This window comes from Aptenodytes forsteri, unplaced genomic scaffold (assembly GCF_000699145.1).
Source record: "Aptenodytes forsteri isolate BGI_AS27 unplaced genomic scaffold, ASM69914v1 Scaffold106, whole genome shotgun sequence".
Taxonomy (NCBI): Eukaryota; Metazoa; Chordata; class Aves; order Sphenisciformes; family Spheniscidae; genus Aptenodytes; species Aptenodytes forsteri.
This window is the reverse complement of record NW_008794080.1, coordinates 90549-109481: the sequence shown is the minus strand read 5'-3', so window position 1 is coordinate 109481 and position 18933 is coordinate 90549. Positions and strand designations below refer to the sequence as shown.

At 35.4% G+C, this 18933-nt stretch overlaps 1 protein-coding gene across 4 annotated transcripts in view; it reads right to left on the bottom strand.

The window, feature by feature from the left end:
- Positions 1-18933, bottom strand: part of CCSER2 (coiled-coil serine rich protein 2) — a 78218-nt gene that overhangs the window by 32956 nt on the left and 26329 nt on the right. For all 4 annotated transcript variants that reach the window (XM_009272349.2, XM_009272357.2, XM_009272365.2 and 1 more), the window contains exons 4-6: positions 6617-6707; positions 3264-3426; positions 2224-2419 (exon numbers count right to left, since the gene is read on the bottom strand). In XM_009272349.2, the coding sequence (XP_009270624.1) occupies positions 2224-2419; positions 3264-3426; positions 6617-6707 (450 nt within the window). The remainder of the gene's footprint in view (positions 1-2223; positions 2420-3263; positions 3427-6616; positions 6708-18933) is intronic.

The following is an 18933-nucleotide window of genomic DNA, read 5'->3' as shown; positions in this document are numbered from 1 at the left end:
GGGGGGGGGGGGGAGTGAGCGAGCAGCTGCGTGGTGCTTAGTTGCTGACTGAGATTAAACCACGACAGTTTTCAAAATTGTATTTCTGTTCACTACAATAAGAAAAAAAGAGAACTGCAATATTTTTTACTCATTTCTGTTAGTATAAAGCTCTATATTTTCAGGAAAGGTTTAACACTTAAAAATAATGAAAAAATATTTCATACAAGTTTTACTCTAATTGTTTAGTAAATGAAGGTAGTAGAGGTCTAAAGTCTTCCCTTTTGTAGCTGTTAATTTACTTTACATTACTATTCATATTGTTTGATTAAAAGGCTGGAGAATACACAGAAGAGTATAATAAACATTCAGAAGTCCAGTGATGAATTTTGGAAGCAGCGAGTTAAAACAGGGGGCGGTTAGGTCAGGAAAATATGGAGAAGTGGCCTTGACAAAGTTTGAAGGGAAGAATAACACTTGTTACTACAGAACTCGCTATTACAGGGAGGGAGGGGGAAAAAGATCAAGCTTTTGGCAAGAGAAGCAGCAAATTTTGAAGAACGTACATATTGAGTAACTGTTTCTTCTGTGGGTTTAAGTTTTAAAAAAAAAACTTAATCTGAGCTACTTGAGGCAAGGTTTGTATTCTGTAACCTTTTAGAAAAGTCTGGCTATTATAAACTAGATCAAGATTGAAAATACAATATTCTGCAGGGCCACACACTATTTGCCTATAACATGCACACCTTTACACAATGAACTACACACACACGGATTATCTGTCTCGTTGTTTAATTGTCCTTGTGTTACAGGCATTAAAAGCTCTGGATAAAAAGTTCCCTGGTATCTCATGTATTAATTGCATACTTGAGACTGTTGGGAGGCACAGTTTATGCAGTCCACTACTCAGACATTAGGCTCTAAGAACACATCTTCCCTCTCTGACACTACATTATTTATGTTACAATTGCGTTTCTGATTTTGTCACAGTGGAAAAACATCTCCAGTATTCTCAGTTACCATCGGAAGCATATGGTCACATTTCTTAAAGGCACAGTCATACCCTTGAATTAGCCTCATGGTTGATTTGCTTTTTGTTTTGCTGTGTTTTGTTTTAGTGTCTTACTTTTAGAGCACAAACTTATTTCCATTACATTATCCTGCTAGAAAAGAACAGCAGTAAATCTAGTATTAAAGAGAACATCATACAGATACTTTTCAATGCAAATCTGTATATGCCTCCAAAGAAAGTCTCACAGACTGTTTTTGGTTTTTTGGTTTGTTTTTTTTTTTTAAGGTAGCAAAGGAATTCTTGTAGCCGAAATGCCATACTTCTGCTGAGTCATCCAGCAGTTTACCAACTCTCACAATTTGCCAAGTTGTGAGGCAAAATGAAAAAGCTCCTTGAAAGCTGTCCTGGTTTTGGCTGGGATAGAGTTAATTTTCTTCCTAGGAGCTGGTCGGTAGGCGGGTGATGAGCGGTTGCATCATTTCCCCCTCCCCCCCCCCGGGTTTTTCTTTCTCTCTCTCGTTGTTTTACTTTCCATTACATTTTTTTATTATTATTATTCTATTATTTCAAGTATTACACTGTTCTTATCTCAACCCACGAGTTTTCTCACTTTTGCTCTTCCAATTCTCTCCCCCATCCCACCGGCAGCAGGAGGGGGGCGAAGCAAGCGACTGGGTGGTGCTTGGTTGCCGACTGGGGTTAAACCACGACAAAAGCTTATGACAATTCAGTGATTATATACACTAGAAAGGTTAAATTTGAGCACTTCCAATAGAGATGACCCAGGAGGATTTGCTAAGCTTCTCGTCGAAACACACAGAAAAGATTAAGACAATGAGGAAAACAAAGCCTTAAGAAAAAGCAGTTACCATTGACTTGCTGAATGCAAGTTTGATCAGTGGGATCGATTTTTTTTTTTTTTTTTTTTACTCTCAGCTTTTTAGGATCTTATTAAATAAAAGCTTGTCTTCACATCCACTGATCTTTTAAATTTAACATTATTTCCTCAGAGAAGAATACCAGAATCTAATATTTTTTGCAGTCAGTAAAGTGCTGAAAAAGCAGAAAAAGTACTATTTTAAATAGCAATAGAAAGTGCACACTTTCTTGAACACTGTAATTTGATGTATAAAGGAAGTGACAATAGCCTAATAAGGCCAAACAGAACATTAGCCCATCTAGGCTCACTCTCCAATATACTTTACTGCTTTTGTTCCATTTAAACAGCTCACCTGGTGCAGTAATCTCTTCAGTTTCAATAACTGAGTTTTTACAGCTGTGCAGTCTTGGACCATGTGCCGAAGTGTCATTTCATCAAGCATCACAGTATTCTCCGGTAAGCCCACCAGCTGTCTAGGAGCCTGGTAAAAATTTGGTGCTCCATAGCTTTCAAAGTGACCAATAGGAGATTCCAGGTAGTTTGATCCCCTAAAAAAAAAAAACCACACAAAACAAAACAAACAAAAAAGCCACAAAAAAAACACTGATGACAAACTAGAGCTAGAGAGCATTTAGTAAAAAAGAAAGTTATGTAACAAGGGCTATATTCACACACTGTGGCATACAGCAGAAAATAAATACAGCAGAAAATAAATCAATCAGAAAATGTCAATCTTATTTCACTCAAGTGCTGGACTTTCCTTCCCACTTGCATAAATCGCACACAGACTAACAACTACAGTACCATAAAACCAGTTTGCTCATCAGTATGTCTATAAACTATCATTTAAGCTAGCCTATAAGAACTATAGGATTACATTTAATTTAAAAACAAGTTAATAAGTAAAAAGCTGTCCAAGCTTACAAAATGCAAGTAATAAGACTGTGTAATGTTGTTCCATTTTTTAAAAGTTGGGTTTTATAATAGCATTGTAATAATATAATATATAACAGAATATATAATACATACTATCATAATTATATAATGAAATTAGTAATAATTAGTAATATTTATCATATAATTATAAAATAGTATTATATTAATATAATGCAATATATTATATTAGTATACAATAGCATTATATTACTATAGCATTTATAGTATTACAGAACCCAAAGATTTGTTACTTGTGTTTAAAAACCGTGACAGAAACAAGAAGTTTTGAAAAGAAATCGTTATAAATCAGTAATGCTCCCACTCAGACATGCTATTTATAGACATGCAACTATTCCAAAAATGTCTTGTACTCATTATCACTTGAGACCCTTCAGTGCCAAAAGAGATTTCTCACAGTATTTCAATTGTTTGGGGGGAAAGAGACAAGTCCTTTACCTGTTCAAATCATTTTTACCATGGATATAGTGATCAGTATGGCCAAGATGATAGTGATCCTGCGTATTCCATCGCTGTTGTGGTACTCTTTTCCAGAATCCTTCCTGATGTTGCCTAGCATTTCTCTCCTGTCTATCATAACGGCTCATGTTTTCACATTCCTCTACAGAGAGCATAAAATAAGAAAACACATAAAATGTGTTCCTAAGACCTTGTATATTTACTATGCGCTGGTAACAGATGCAGTGTAAAATCTGTGTGGGTTTTTTTTTTTTAAACTGATCCAAAAAAGTATGCATTTTAGGACTGTCAAGCAGACTTCTGTAATGATGTCACATTTTTACTAGCATATAAAACTTGTTACAAGAGTAACCTGTAGGAGAAACTACAGAATTCAGTCTTAACAGTATTTCAGGTTTAAGTAGAAAGTCATTTGGAGGAGGTAGGGCTATGGGTAAGAAAAAAAAAGTATCTAAAAGTAACATTTTCCTGTCTTTCTTACTGACAGGATCTTCAGGCCTTTAAAAAGTTCAAACACACAAACACAGAAAGACGACATTTTAGAAAAGGGCCAGTACTTCATTCCAAAACAGAACAGTTTCGTTACTTAAAATACATACATACATCATCCTATTCATCTTGTTTATTTTTCAACTTGAGACACATTTAATCTTTATTTACCCAGACAACAGGCATGATTTAAAACAAACAAACAAAATAATCTCTTTAAAACACTAACTTCTGCAAAGCAAAGCAGATTCCCCAAACTTCTTAAGGGAACAAAAGCTGTATTTGGCAACAGCTTGTAAACCACTAGAAACAAAGCCAAAACAACTGCTATCCGTGCAGACACACACAAAAAAAAGTCATAAACTGCTAAGTGCAATGGCAGAATTCTCCTTCACTTACCCAAGGAGTTTTTCCTCACATTGTTAGTCCTTTGCTAGGAGAATAACTCTACACAAGAGAACATTGTTTTATTTGGCTGCCTACTCAGACATAGTTGCGCATAAGACACTCATAAACAGGCCTTCCTTCCTGCTTAGTTCCCAGCCTGCGTGTTGTTGGGAAGTGAGCCCAGTTTTACCCTGTGATTTAAAATTGCCATCCTCACTCACTGCATACTTGTTGAGCTAGAACTGTTTCTATAAATAGTGTCCAAGCGGCATCCCAGACTCCAAAGTGAAACAAGGAGAGCTTCTGTAGACCTGGAAAGTCTTAAGAGGCTGACGTCAGTGAAGTCACACATAATTATGAAAAAAGTGTTGGCAAAAAGTGCTGTTAGATATCATTATAACAAATACTCGTATCTACAATTTAGTTTTTATCACCTAGTTCAATAACCAAAAAATTAGGTAAGAAAATAAACTTATTCACCTGAAGTAACAGAAGATTTGTTTTCTTTTAGAAGCATCCTTCTACAGCTCTTAACACATTAAAATTCAAGTGGGTATATTCAACATAAGCCCTCGATAAGTTTATAAGTAATTTTTTTATTATGATTTTCAGCTTTGGAAAATGAAGTTGAGACACTGAATAGAGACACATGGATATTAAAAATGAATAAATTTCGCTTTTTCCAGTGCTCATGTTTACTTAAAGGAAAGCCTGGAGGTGGCTTTTGAATTCTTCTTTTCAGATCCTCTTTGCTAAAAATTCAGTGATTTCAAGATAAGAAGCAATTATAGCAGAGATACCCAGTTTATGCCACATTAATGCCACATTAATTTCATATGGAATCCCAACTTTTAAAAAATGCCAAAAATAATAGTAATTAGCTAATACTGATCTCAAGCAGTAAGTTTCTCCTCCTGAATCAGCAGCTTACACAGCAGATTGTCATAGTCACAAAACATATTCCAGCTACACAAACATTATTGATACTTAGCTGTAGAAGTGGGAGTGGATTTAAGTTTATTATATTGATGCAATTAAGCAAGCAGTGAATTAAAAATTATATTTCATTTGTGTCTAGGTTAAATGGCAAACATGAACTTTTTATGGTTTTGTGGCAAACATTCACCTTTAAAATGCATGTATTTTTAAGTTTTTAAATTAATAATTTGAAATTACTGATGCAGATGCACCGCATGTTTTACAAACAAGGAAACTTATGAGAAATTGATCTACCCTTTATTGAAAGAATATCCCCTAGGCTTGGATTATTCTCCATTCTGGAAAATTAAAAAAGTAAAAAATAAAAATTCTACACCTATCTGGGCTAAAAGTTGAATACTAGCACTATTGTCAGTAAGCACCTTTCACGCAAGTACTTTGGAAAACTTATTCTGAGATTTAAAAGATTAAGTACTGCACTTCATATGCGCACACTTCAAACATGATGTGCCACCATTGTGGTAGATGGAAGAATTATACATTTATTTACTGGTAATTTGTCTTCATATCTAACAAACGCGCAGGAGTCTTCACCCAAAGAACTCGAAGGTACTCTCAAAAAAAACTGAATTTCCCCAAACTTCAGCAGGCAGCTGAACAGTACACAAAGTAAGGAAAGCTTTTTTTCTTTCAGTGGCTGTTTGTACAGGGTAGGGCATTACAGTCCTCCACGTTCAATGTTTCTGTTCATTTGAAGATATATTAGCCTCCACTGAACATGGAGGTAAAGCTAATACCCATATTCACATGACAGTGACAATTCTTATAAGTAGATCAGACCAAAAGCAAATGCCTCAAACTTTTCCAGGCCAGGATTTGAGAAAGTATGACAATAATTTGCCTTACCTAGTTCACTCTAGTCTGGATTTGTATTATTTTCATGGCATCTAGGTATCACTATCCTCCCTGTGAAAAGTTTGCCAGTATCCTCACTGACCACAAGAGTGCATAAAAGACATCTTGAAAAAACACATCTTAAATCTTAAGGCTTCTGTTACCCTGAATTGTATAAAATATATTAGGAGATATTGTTATTTTGTAGAAGAAAACAAATAATTATCTCAAGAAGAATTACACTGCCATTCACCAAAGCTGAAAAAAAGCTGTGACAACATTTTCAAACATAGCTGAAGCATGAGGCTGAAGGACTAACTTAGAAGTTTGAAATTTATTCTACTAAAATAATTTAAAGAAACAAAGTGTGCGCAACAAGGTTGCATTTTTATAAAAGGCAGTAAATTTCTAACTTTAGAATTATTCTTCAAATGTAAGAGTTGTATTTGGGGGAACACAAATATCACACTTCCTATGTTTCAGAAAAGAAAGAGTTGTTACTTAAAGAAAAAACAATTTGAAGAGTGCACTGGCTTATTAAAGCAGAAGTCAGAACAATGCAACTCAATCTCTTAAGCCTGTACTGCAGTTTCACGGCAAGATTGCTTGGCTAATTTACTAACCTTTGTCATGAGGTGGGTCCTCAGGCAGGTCCACATCAAGCATGAGATCATCATCTTCAAGATCACATGAATCAAGATTATTCAAGATATCCTGCAAGAAAGAAAATGTGAGATACAGCTGCTTTCAAGATATTTCGTTTATGCTACTGTCATAAAAAGTTTCAGAGCTTTGTTACATTCGTATTGTTCACATATCCAATGTTATCAGCAGCCTCCTCTCTTTAGAGGCCAAGATCAACCTTACTTGAGACCATCTATACAAACAACAGTCATCACACCTCTAGTAATACGATACAATAAGAGTGCTAAATGAAACAAAGATGGATTAAAACATTTTTCTGCCTGATGCCTATGGAATACTCCAAAGAATTTTCTATTCATTAATATCCTGCCTTCTCCCCAGTTGGAAGCATTTTAAAACTAAATTATTTTGCTCACTTAGAATACAAAAACACCTTTGTGAAGAGAAGATGTTAAATCACCTTATTTTAGCTCTTGTATCATACTATCATAATATCATTGAAAGGAAGAAGGGGGAAACCTACGTCATCTTGACTTTTTGGGCCAACAAAACTTAAAATATGCTATTATCAGCACTAAGCTCTGCTGCCTTTTGTCTTTAAGATTGCGGTTCATATAAAGCTGTTTCTAAAGGGACTAACAAACTGTCATGTTGCATGGGTGTGCTAATAGTACAAGAAAAATGCAAATAAAGCGTTAGTACTAAATGGAATTATACATATTATATATAGTCAGTCACATGTATTAAAGAAAAAGGACTGTAGTGGGGGCAAGTCAAGTCAGTGTTAAAAAAGACAGAAACCGACCCCTCTTTCTTTAAGAATACCAACAGTAGGGAAAAACTCAAGAGGTCAAGGCTGTAGAACATTCAGCTTATTGAGCAGTCAGATGCTGCTAGCACCACGCACCTGAAAAGCCGCATCAGGCAACAAAGCGCAGTACTTGATCAGAAAACCCAGACTCTGTTTTACTTCATTATCCAAAGAAAGCTAAACTTATTAATAGCAAGCGATTATAACACAAAGTAGGTCTAAGGAAACCGTTAACGGTTATACAGCTCTAACTCTTGAGTTCTATTTTCCCATGTCCCACAAACAAAAGCCATAGCTTTAAGGCCCAAGATCAGACTCAGGCACGTCACATCTGCCTCTTTTCTAAGACCAGAAATGCAGATTTTTCTTAGGTTTAACAGCTACACCTAAAGATGATTCATGGGACCGATATTGAAAAATTTACCAAATATTAAGTAAAATAAGTGTTTTACTAATTCTCTCTCACTGGATAATAAAGTGATCATTAAATACTTAACTGAACACTTGCATACAGACTATCAATACACTGCAAAACAATATTCACTTGGAAAGCTATCCCTTTGCTGGCTACCATTTATCAGACGCTTTGTCAGAGATGTATAGATGAAAAGGAAGAACATTAACAGGCATTTGTCTAAACTGTTGCTCCAACTGTTCTTCAGTCTTCCTACAGCGTTCATAAAGGACTACTGTATTTCATTACAAATGGTGGAAAGAGCCAAGTATATTTTAATTTTTTTTGTGTGTGTGACACGGAACATTAAACATTCTATACTTCTGCAGGGGAAGTTATTTATTGACTTAGGAGGGAGAGTATGAGATGAAAATAGTTAATATGCACTTTGTAAAACATGAGCAATATAAAGGAAAGATGGAATACTTGAGATTGAAGTATAACAAAAACAGGTGGTTCTAAGTCCTTCCTGAGTTATTTTGTTTACATATAGCGTTCGAAGTATTTACAGGATTCTATACTTCTGCAGGGGAAGTTATTTATTGACTTAGGAGGGAGAGTATGAGATGAAAATAGTTAATATGCACTTTGTAAAACATGAGCAATATAAAGGAAAGATGGAATACTTGAGATTGAAGTATAACAAAAACAGGTGGTTCTAAGTCCTTCCTGAGTTATTTTGTTTACATATAGCATTCGAAGTATTTACAGGAAAAAACAGAAAAACCTACATATCAGGGCATTGTGAATAATAACAAAACCAACTGTGGAAAAGCTTCACAGAGAAATGGAAGCCATTTAAAAGGTAATGCAGATTTAACATTTGGGAGAACAAACTGCCTGTATATATTTACTTCTTTTTGTTTCCATTAATTTACATTTTTCCAGGAACTAGAAGATTTCTAACTAACGTGTATTTTTTAAACAATTCTGCAAAATGTAGGTGTGTTTGAGAGGCAGCTTTGGTTTGTTAGTTGATAAGTTGTTTCTATGCCACGCTTTGACCTTCCAAATTAGTATGAACAAACATTATTTTCTTCTACTGCAGGAACCCTAATGAGCGTGACAAATTACAGAGAGTGGCCACAAACATATAAGGAAGTTGAAAACATTTGCCATTGCTGTGCAAAAGCATTAAAAAAGCACAATATAAAAACACAGTATGTCAGACTTAGCTAATAAACCTAGATAAGCCACTTTACTATCTTTGTATCAGAACTTCAGAAGCCTAATGATGTCAGAGAAGGTCAGCATTCGAGATGCCAAACATACTTTTCTGTCAACAGCACATTTCATTACGCTTCCCTAATTATACATTCCTGCACCACACTGAGGCAACTCCACGCTAGAAAACACAACTGTGAATACGAAGTCTTTGTAATAGCTGGGCCATGTGTGAATTCACTTTGAGTATTTCCCAATGCTATCTACTTGGGAAACATCATATAAAAGTAGATGTCAGCAATGTCATCTTGAAATAGCTATAAGATAAAGTGCAGGTTTCATCAACACATTAGTACATATAAAACCTATATTTACAGACTTCCATTGTTATTCTTACTACTGTATAATGAACTGAAGTTAACTACATGGCAGTAACATTGTTAATAACGTGTGCTTAACAGCAATCATCATCATGAAGTGACTCTGGGCAACGAGCTCAAACAGAACAGGAAATAAAAAAATTCTTCAAAAGTGCATCAGCTCCAACCCTACAGGAATAGTACGTGTTTCAGCAATTAGTAAAAGTTACAGTAAGAGAAGAATCCTATTTTATTTGTATAGTTGAAAAGAATAATGCATATTTATTATTAAAAGGGGCCACAAGGCTGATTTAGCACTAGATTTTCAAGATGGTACAACCTAGAAAGAGATTAAGTTTGGGACTGCAAAATCCCAAGTCAAACTACAACGCTGTCCAGAAGCTCTCCCTCCAGAAAGGTTTTCAACTGAACACAGGCAGTAGTGCTTTGTTCTCTTACTGCAATAGAACAGAAAAAGCATTAGGTGAGAAACAGATGATCTATGACTACAGGTATAAGGACCGAGTAAGTTGAGAACCCCAAAAGCAGGGAACACTCATACTGCGTAAGGACATGGGAAAAGACTAAATAGAGAGGCAAGGGTAAGGCTGGCGAACAATTACACCACATTTGGAAAGTTTACTTCAATGTTCTGCAAATTCTTTCTGTAGGGATTGCCCTCAGCTGCTATGTCTTACCAAAGGTTAATCAAGCACACACCAACAGCTCACCTACAACAGCTTGGCTTTTTTGCCTGATTTGTTGGATGCATAGAGTTCACAATCTCCTTCTCAAAAGGCATAACAATATTAAGTTATTAAGACCAATGCTTTGAAGATTGGGGTACTGTAGAGCAGCTACTTTTGCCAAAGTTGAACGGGTTTAGAGTTCAATATAAATTCATGTCCATCATAACAACTGGAGTAGCAAAATATTCTGTTTAAAGAGTTCAGTTTCTAAAAATTCCTCATGATACATACACCATAAGCGCTCTCTTCCACTGAAGAGCAGTATTTTTCAGTCCACCAACTTAAGTTCAATTTAGCTTAACAGTTAGACCTAGGCAAGAGGCCCGATTCTCAGCTTTCCCATTTCTTGAGCTAAGTATATAATGCAACCAAATTACAGCTTGCCCAAATTAGAATAAGGATAGATATCTACATTTCCTCCCTATTAAACGTAAAAACATGCGGACCAGTGAAAGCTTATGACACAATGTATATTACACTGGAATTAAAAAAAGAAAAAAAGGAAGAAGTCAGGCATTGGCATTAGTGCAGAAATACAAAGCAATTCCAGATGAGCAACCCTCAAGACAAATAATTTTGGAGAGTATTCACAGAATTGAGAAGAGCCTGAGCTCAAAACACCAATTCAGTACCCTTCTTTTCATGCCAAGGTATGCTACCTTGCTCGAAAAGCAATTGCATTGAGGTAGTCATGAACTGCTGTTGAATATTAGGAACATTTTACCTTTTTCCACAATTCAAGATCTCAGACCTCATTCATTTGTTTTACATTTAGAAAGTAGGCTGTTAAGCTCACATGCAATTTAAGTATTCCACAGTGATTACTTAAATTGAATACACCTACAAATTTCTTCATTTTGATTTGCTCTACATCCTGATTTTTTAAGTCTATATGCACAATTTCTTTGATCTTTTACTTTCTTGCTCAAAAAAGACCATACGAGCAATGCACGTAGATGATTTAATACAAAATATTACAACTCCTTAAAAACTTCAAACAACAAAAATATTAAAGGATAGATATCACCACTTTGGGGAGAAAAACAAAGCTATAGAAAGCACGACTACAAGCTCAAAATTTGGCAGCAAAAGATCATGTGTCATCTACAGCATCGGTATATAAATACCTCTCTGGCATGCCTAGTTTTGATGTTAGTATTCACATACTACTTTCCCAGGTTACTGACAATGCATTTATAGAAGCTTTATCTGACATTAATATCATCTAATTTAGTAAAAACTTCACTGTTAAATCTGGTTGGATATTATGAAACACGCTAGGCTATTTCCAGTACATATTTTCAAAGTTATTTACTTAAAGAACACAGCAGTAATTACAGGTCACTTTGTTGAATGACAGCACCTTATAGGACGTTCCATTTATTTAGTTATACTTTAATCTCTTTGTACAAACAAATCATCAGTAGGTTAGAATCAGACTTCAGACTTGTAGTTAGTTACTCTTTTAGTACCATGCTGTATTCCTTTTGATGAAAACGTATTACAGCAAGTATCAGTAATGACCAGTATGAAATCAAGGTTATTTTATGACTTCCATTAGTTAAAGGTGCTTTACTTATTTTGAACATCGTTAGTCTTTATGGCCAAATTTTAGGCTCAATTTTTCTATGTCTACCTGAAGCTGATCTCCAGTTTTCAGTAAGAGAGTAAACAATTTCTTAGAAACTGTTGAAAGATGAAGCAAAGTCATTTGTCCACATAAAATTTTTTCTCCATTTTTATGTTAAAAAGATCTCATGGACACATACTGGAAGAAAGCTTGACGTTTAAATTTTTCTGACAGTTCTCTGAAATTGAGATCTCAGTTTGGGCCAAATTTGGGCATGGATAACAAACTTAGAAGCTACTGAAAAACTAATTAACATATCAGAGCAATTTAAGCAATGGCTTAAAGAATGACATTTAAATCATCCTAAAAATAAAAAAAAATATGCATAAATTTAAATCATCCTAAAAATAAAAAAAAAAATGCATAAATAAAAAGCCCTCTGAATAGAATTCTGTCAGAATCTCCAAAATACCAGAATTACTTTTATAGGTCCTTTGGACAATTAATACAAGAAAAACATGTTAAAAATGCAATTTTACATGAAAAAACACAGGTCTTAGAAAAACTAGCATCTCTCTATGACAACATACTTCTCTGTAAACTTAGAAAAGCAGTTGTCAAAGTCACTAAATCATTTAAAGCAGACACGTGTCCTTGTGACATTCCATTAAAAAAAAAAAAAAAAAGAAGTCAAACATCCTGGTCAGATGTCACCTTCATTCATCTTCTACTACCAAAGAGACGCTATTTAAATAAAACATTTGGTGTCTATGTTAGCACGACAGTGAAGCCACGATACTGTGTTTAACATGAGTCTGACGCTATGGCAATGAATATATTACTACAAATTTAGCAATACTGATTTCACCTAATACCACACAGGAGAAGAGAGTAATCATAAAGTAAGTTCTCCTGAAAAATAAATTAAAAAGCAGCCTCTTGAAACAACAGAGGATGTAGGGTTGACACTGGGATAGAAAGCTTAATTACTAGTCCAATGGTTAAGGCTCTAAGTACCACCTGATGTTTCAAGCCAGTTATTCAGTTGATTCACCCAGCAGTGGGAGTCTTCACACTTGCAGCATCAAAAAAACAGAACAATCCCCATATAGAGGGATAATTCAACACACCCTTTTAATGCACAGGAGGACCCTTTAGAAAAGGACTATGGCAGTGCATTGGACCACTAGTTGTATTTTTTATTGCAACAAACTCAGTTTCCGAAATTCCCCATCCTATCACTTAGCAACAAAAAGGCAAAGTTCTTTTTAAGATCGTGTTATTCACAAAAATGTTGATAAGATAGCTGAACTGACATTGTACTTTTTGCCAAAAATTTCCTCAAGTCCAACAGTCTTCAGAATTACAGAGTAAGCAAAGCTTCTTCCACTTTACTATTTCTGAAGTTAAGAAAAACATCAGAATACAGCCTTGATACACATCTCAGCAGCCCAACTGCATAGTGAAGTCCTATAATTATATGAAGCAGCAAAGATGGAGCTGAATAGGAGGCCAGCTACAAGATACCTAGCTTACAGGATTTACTGGGAAAAAGTATTATAAAGAGCATGAAGATTACAAAAACATCGAATAGAAATTGATTCACAGGACAGTAGTTCTGGACAACAGAAAACCACCACAAAATAACGGACAGCTTTCAAACTAGTTTTGTGAAGAGAAACCTGGGTATGTCTCCTTAGATCATTAAAAATGCCTACTCTCAAACTGAACCTGCCTTGTATGCTTTTGTTTTGTCTAAACTGGAGGGTTTAGCTGTGATGCATCAGAAGTGCAAGTACTCCAAAAACCCGAGAAGGAGAACTAAAGCCTTTTGCAGTCATTCCTCCACAATTTGAACTCGTTGACAAACAGCATCACTGGAAAATGTGAAGAGTTCTCTTTTCCTCATACATAAAAATATACACTAGACTTCTTTTAGTTGCAATACAACAGCTTTTCTTAGATAACATTTTCATTACATACAACAGTGTACCTAAATATTTTTATGTAAAAAAAAAAATCCATCAATAACCCTGCCAGTATGGCAGAAATACCAACAAAGAAACCTTATATTAACATAAAGAACACTATTTTAAACCTTTATATTAGTTATTCCTATTAATTCTCTTTGTATGATCTGCCGCTAAGACGAAAAAAAGTATTAAGACATCAGAGTATCCCAGATGAAACTTACTACTACTTTTTCATTAGTAGTCGTGTCTCTGCAGTTGTTAAGATCTCCAAGCTGGATACTTCTGGTGTGTGACATTTGAACACTACAATCAACGTGTGGTTGTACTTCCAAAACAGAATGCCTTTTATTGTCTACAAGAGTTCATTCACCTGACTGAAAGTAGGGATCACTACAGTGAGCTAGCATATTTTTGGAAGAACAACAAAAATATACTGTGTTTACATGATTGTCTGTGTTTTAATATTTGAAATGAGAATAAATTGAACTATTTTACATCTGAAAGTGATTCATGTCTCCCTAGTGTCAAAGTGTATTACAAGTCTTATGCTACACTAAAAGAAGGGCACCGTTTCGTATTTCAAACATTCTTTTGCAAATAAAACCTAGATGTGCTTTATGCTCAGAAAAACTAGCAGCTTTAGATGCATGAAATTCCACAGACATTTTCACACTTATTTTCTATGCAGTTGCATATGCTGCATCTCTTCTGGCAAGATGCTAAAAATTAAAGATTTTGGATTTTCAATTAAAAAATATATTGAGGAGGAAAAACAAGGATGAAAAAAATCAGCATGGAAAAAAAAAAATCAGCAAGCAGAAGATAAGCATGAGTAAAGGGAGAGAGCTACGGAAGAATCTGTCCAAAAAACTCAAGGGAAGTGAAGAGTTTGAGAGTAGTACAGAAACTAACAAAGTATCATTTCAGGTACTTGAAGAATGAAAAAAGGAAGTAGCTTTTAAAAACAAACACTAAACAAAGCGGGTAAATCAGTCATCTGGAGGGCAGCTAAAGGGTAACTGCAAAAGTCAAATAGGATTCAAGGCTGACAATAGAGAAGAGGGAAACTTCCAGGGTCTTTTTCAATGCTATTTTCAGCATTTGACAACACCCCAGAAAAGAAATAAATAAAGAATTAGGAATTCAATACAAGTCTCAAAAAAGGCAACGTTAAATAAGAACTGAACAGAACTGTTAAGTGACAGCAGAAAACAGAGACAGAAGATAAAGACAGAGAAAGGCACATACCGTACTATAAGGCTGAAGAGAAAAACCCACTGTAAACAAAGTCATAAGAACAAAGGAAACTACACAGGGAAGAGAAAGGTTAGAACTCTGCAAGATACCAAAAATAGGATCAGAAGGGAGTTATTTTAAACGCTGTACATTGCAAGTCACATTAAAGATAATTAAGCCCAACATCCAAACAAGTATTTCATCATTTTGTTCATGCTTTCTAATGGAAGGTTGCCATGACAACAAATGCAACAAGAACTTTGTTCTGAAAAACCAACGCATTTTATGTTTAACTATTAGATATAACTGTCTTAAAAATGTTTTCAATACTAGTAAATCTTTATTTATAGAGGCATTGTATGTTCTACCTAGGTCTACTGAAAGTAGATAGGAAATAATTACTAGGTTATTACCCACTATATCTCAAGAAGCAGCTATGCTTGCTGCTTTTTTTAAATTTTTTTTTATTATAAAATCAGATGTCAGACTGTGTAAAAAAATCTGAAATTCAATAGCACGATGAAGAGAGATAAAGAAGAAAACCAGAAATATTAACGATTCTGTTGAGACTTCACCAATTCATAAGCAACAGCACTTTCCAAACACGCAGCCACAAGTCAAACCCCACAGCCACAAAAAGCATTCCTTGACTGCCATCTAGCCTCCGGTAATGAAACTGAACCAAGGGGAAGCATTTTGACCATCTTTCTGCAAAATTCCAGCAAAATTTAAGAACTTTTTTTTTTTTAAATAGGCAGATGCTTTTAAGTAGAAAGTTTCCATTTCACTATAGAGCACAATAGAAAGCCATCGGCAGTAAGCATAAATGGTAACATAGAAGTAGCAGAGGCTGAGGAAAAGCAGTTCTTTCTACTCATTGCTTCCAGCCTGTTTTCAGAAAAAGTCTACTGATATCAGTTGTCCAGCATTACTTTTACAGTTTACCTACAAATAATGGGGCATTTTACACTATAAAGCAGTATGTAATTGCTACAGATACTCTTAACTGGCAAAAATAATTGTGAATGATTCTCACGCCACTGACTTGCACTTGTATTAATAGCATGAGGTTCAGCTTAAAGAAAAATAGGGAGGCTTCAAATGACTCCCAGCTGAGAAAGGAACCAAACCATAACCTCAACATTCAGAGGAACACCACGGGCAGGGCTGCTACCAGGAGATCAGTTAAGTTTCCTCTGTGTAGTAGATTTTAATTATACCCTAGCTAGGTTTTTGGGGTAATCTGAATATGACTTGTTACACAGCATTAATGTATTCTATTCTTATACAGTCAGCTTAATAAACTTGTTTCTAATTAAAAACAAAACAATCCTCAAATATCTCCTAACTAGTTTCGAGTAATTCTATTTTGACCCATCTCTAAGTGAACTGCTAAGAACACAGGAAGCGTCCTGTCACTTACCTGCACTGTTGCAAAAGTATATTCTCACTACATTATCCTGATACATTTCAACAGTGTGAGCCAGTAACACCAAAAAAACTGAAGTGCTGTTTACTCAGAACCACCTCATATGTGGAAAAATGGCACTTCATTAAATTTCCAGTCTCAAGAAGGATGACAATTAGAGTTATAAGGTGATATCAAATTGCAGTTGGTATCAATATGGTCCGAATGCAACGTTAAGTGTTCTTGAAAAGAAAAGTTAAAGTGCATCCCATATTTAGAACTATGGGGACAGTAAGGCTGAAACTGGGTGTACACATTTCATCCAGAGGGACTAAAGCTGTGTGTACTACAAAAACAATTGACCTCAACACGTATAAGACGCTGCCGCTCCCCTAAATTTCTGATGCTTCGCAACACAAAATAATTTGGAAAAAGATTCAACACCAACATCCCTATAACTTGTTAGGACACAATTTTAGGTAAAAAGGAAAAGTAAAAGGAAACTGTGTGCCAATCTAAGTGTTTTTAATCAAGTTATCTGTAAAATATTCAGAAACCCAGTTAGATGGGTTAGATGTATGTCTCAATTTGTTTTACATATTTTTTTAAAAAATGCTTTCCTTGTTTATACTGATAACGCCGAAAAATACTCCAACTCTAAGACTACTGTTCTCTTTGGGCACATGTTTACCTGCTCACTACAGTTTGAAGATTTCCTAGGAGTAAGGAAAACAACGCGTGAGCCTTAAAAATTCAGCAAAACAGTTAGATGAAGTACACTAGAGTAATTCTGAAGTCCTTCTGTTATTGAAAAGTAATGCTACTTGGTAGAATAAAGAAAAAACGTTGATAAGGAATAGCTATAAACTCACATTAAAATGTAACACTGGATATGCAGTTACCAACTCATACAGGAAACGCCACTTATAAGCTTATGAAATAAAAGAAGTGCTAACTTCTACCAGTATTTATTCTCCTATTTCACACAACACATCAGCTGCTGCTCTCTCCCTCTCTCCACCATACAAATTCAAAGCCGTCATTAACGGCTACCACAAATGAAACACAGGAGCATAAGTGAAGTTGCCTTACTCGATTTTACCAGCCGAAACAGCAGGAGATTTACTGTGTCAGTTGTGAATTGAGCAGCTCTCAAAGGCATATATGCTTTCCCATCCCAAAGGAAAAAAAGTAATTTGCCATAAAAGCTTGTTCACAAAACGTCATGCCTCTCAAACCAACATCACAAGAGGTTTGTGCACTGTAATACAGTCATATAACCTCTTAATTATATTTGACAGCAGGGACACGTACATCACACAAAACAGACAGAAATGCCATCTCATTAAGTAGTTCAGTTTCTCACTACCTCCCGTTGCTGTAATAGTCAAGCTCTGAAGTTGAAGACTAGAGCAGTAGTGGGAGGGTAGATGATGGCTATTTTCACGCTGAAGGCGGTACTTCTGAAATCAGTCTCTTTCATGACATTTCCTTTCTCTGCCATGAGCAGAAAACCATCTGCCAGCAAACTCTGCCGAAAGAATGGTTCAGGAACCCTGCTAACAGAACATACTGAACAAGTTCGTACTCTTAGTTCTGTATTAAGACAAGTAATAATACAGACTGAGTTCTATATAGCGGTTACACATTTTTCTACTAAAAGCTTAATCAAGGATGCTCTCCCACTAATTTAATATGTCCACAAATATTATCTGTTCATAATGGAGACTAAATGCAAAAAGGTGACACTGACTTTTGAGGCTTTGAAATCAGAAACAAGCAGTCTAATGGTTTTCCAAATACAAGTTTTTAAGCATAACTGAAAGTTTTTAGAAACTGAGGATATGAAAAACAAATGCCAGAGATTTCTATACTTGTAAAAGTGGAAAAATTAAAGCAATTATATCGAGCTAATGAAAACTATGACGTTAGAACAGTACAATTCATGTGAGCCAGCGTCATTTTTGTCAGATTCTGGAACATGGCATGAAGATGTCAGGACGAGAGCACAGAACTTTGACATGACCTTACCAGCTTAAACAGAGGTTACCAGCAACACCAGCTTCAGATAAGTGGCAGACAGATGCATGCCAATGAAAAACACCTTTCAAGGCTGACACCTGTATTAGATTCCACTCCCAGAATCACTGTATTTCTGAGCAGGAAGTTTGAACCACTTCATAAATTTTAGAAAACAGAGTAAGTCAAAGCTCTTTCACATGGCAATCCTAAGCAGAAATAGCAGCTTACCAAGAGAATGTATTTCCAAGAAATCCTTTTATAATCACAAGTAAAATTCAGACATGGTGTTTGCCATTTTCTAGAATGCATCAGTAAAAGCTAAAAATCTCACAGAAGACTTCCTGGGCTACTCCGATGTCTCTTGCCAAGAAAAACATTGGCTTACACACCCAAAAGTCAGGCTTTCAGGTAAAGGAGTGTGAAGGACCAATGAATTATTCAATCTGTCCTGCAGGACAGGATTTCTTTGGTGATTAATGCAACAAATCATAGAATCATTAAGGTTGGAAGAGACCTCTAAGATCATCGAGTCCAACCGTCAACCCAACA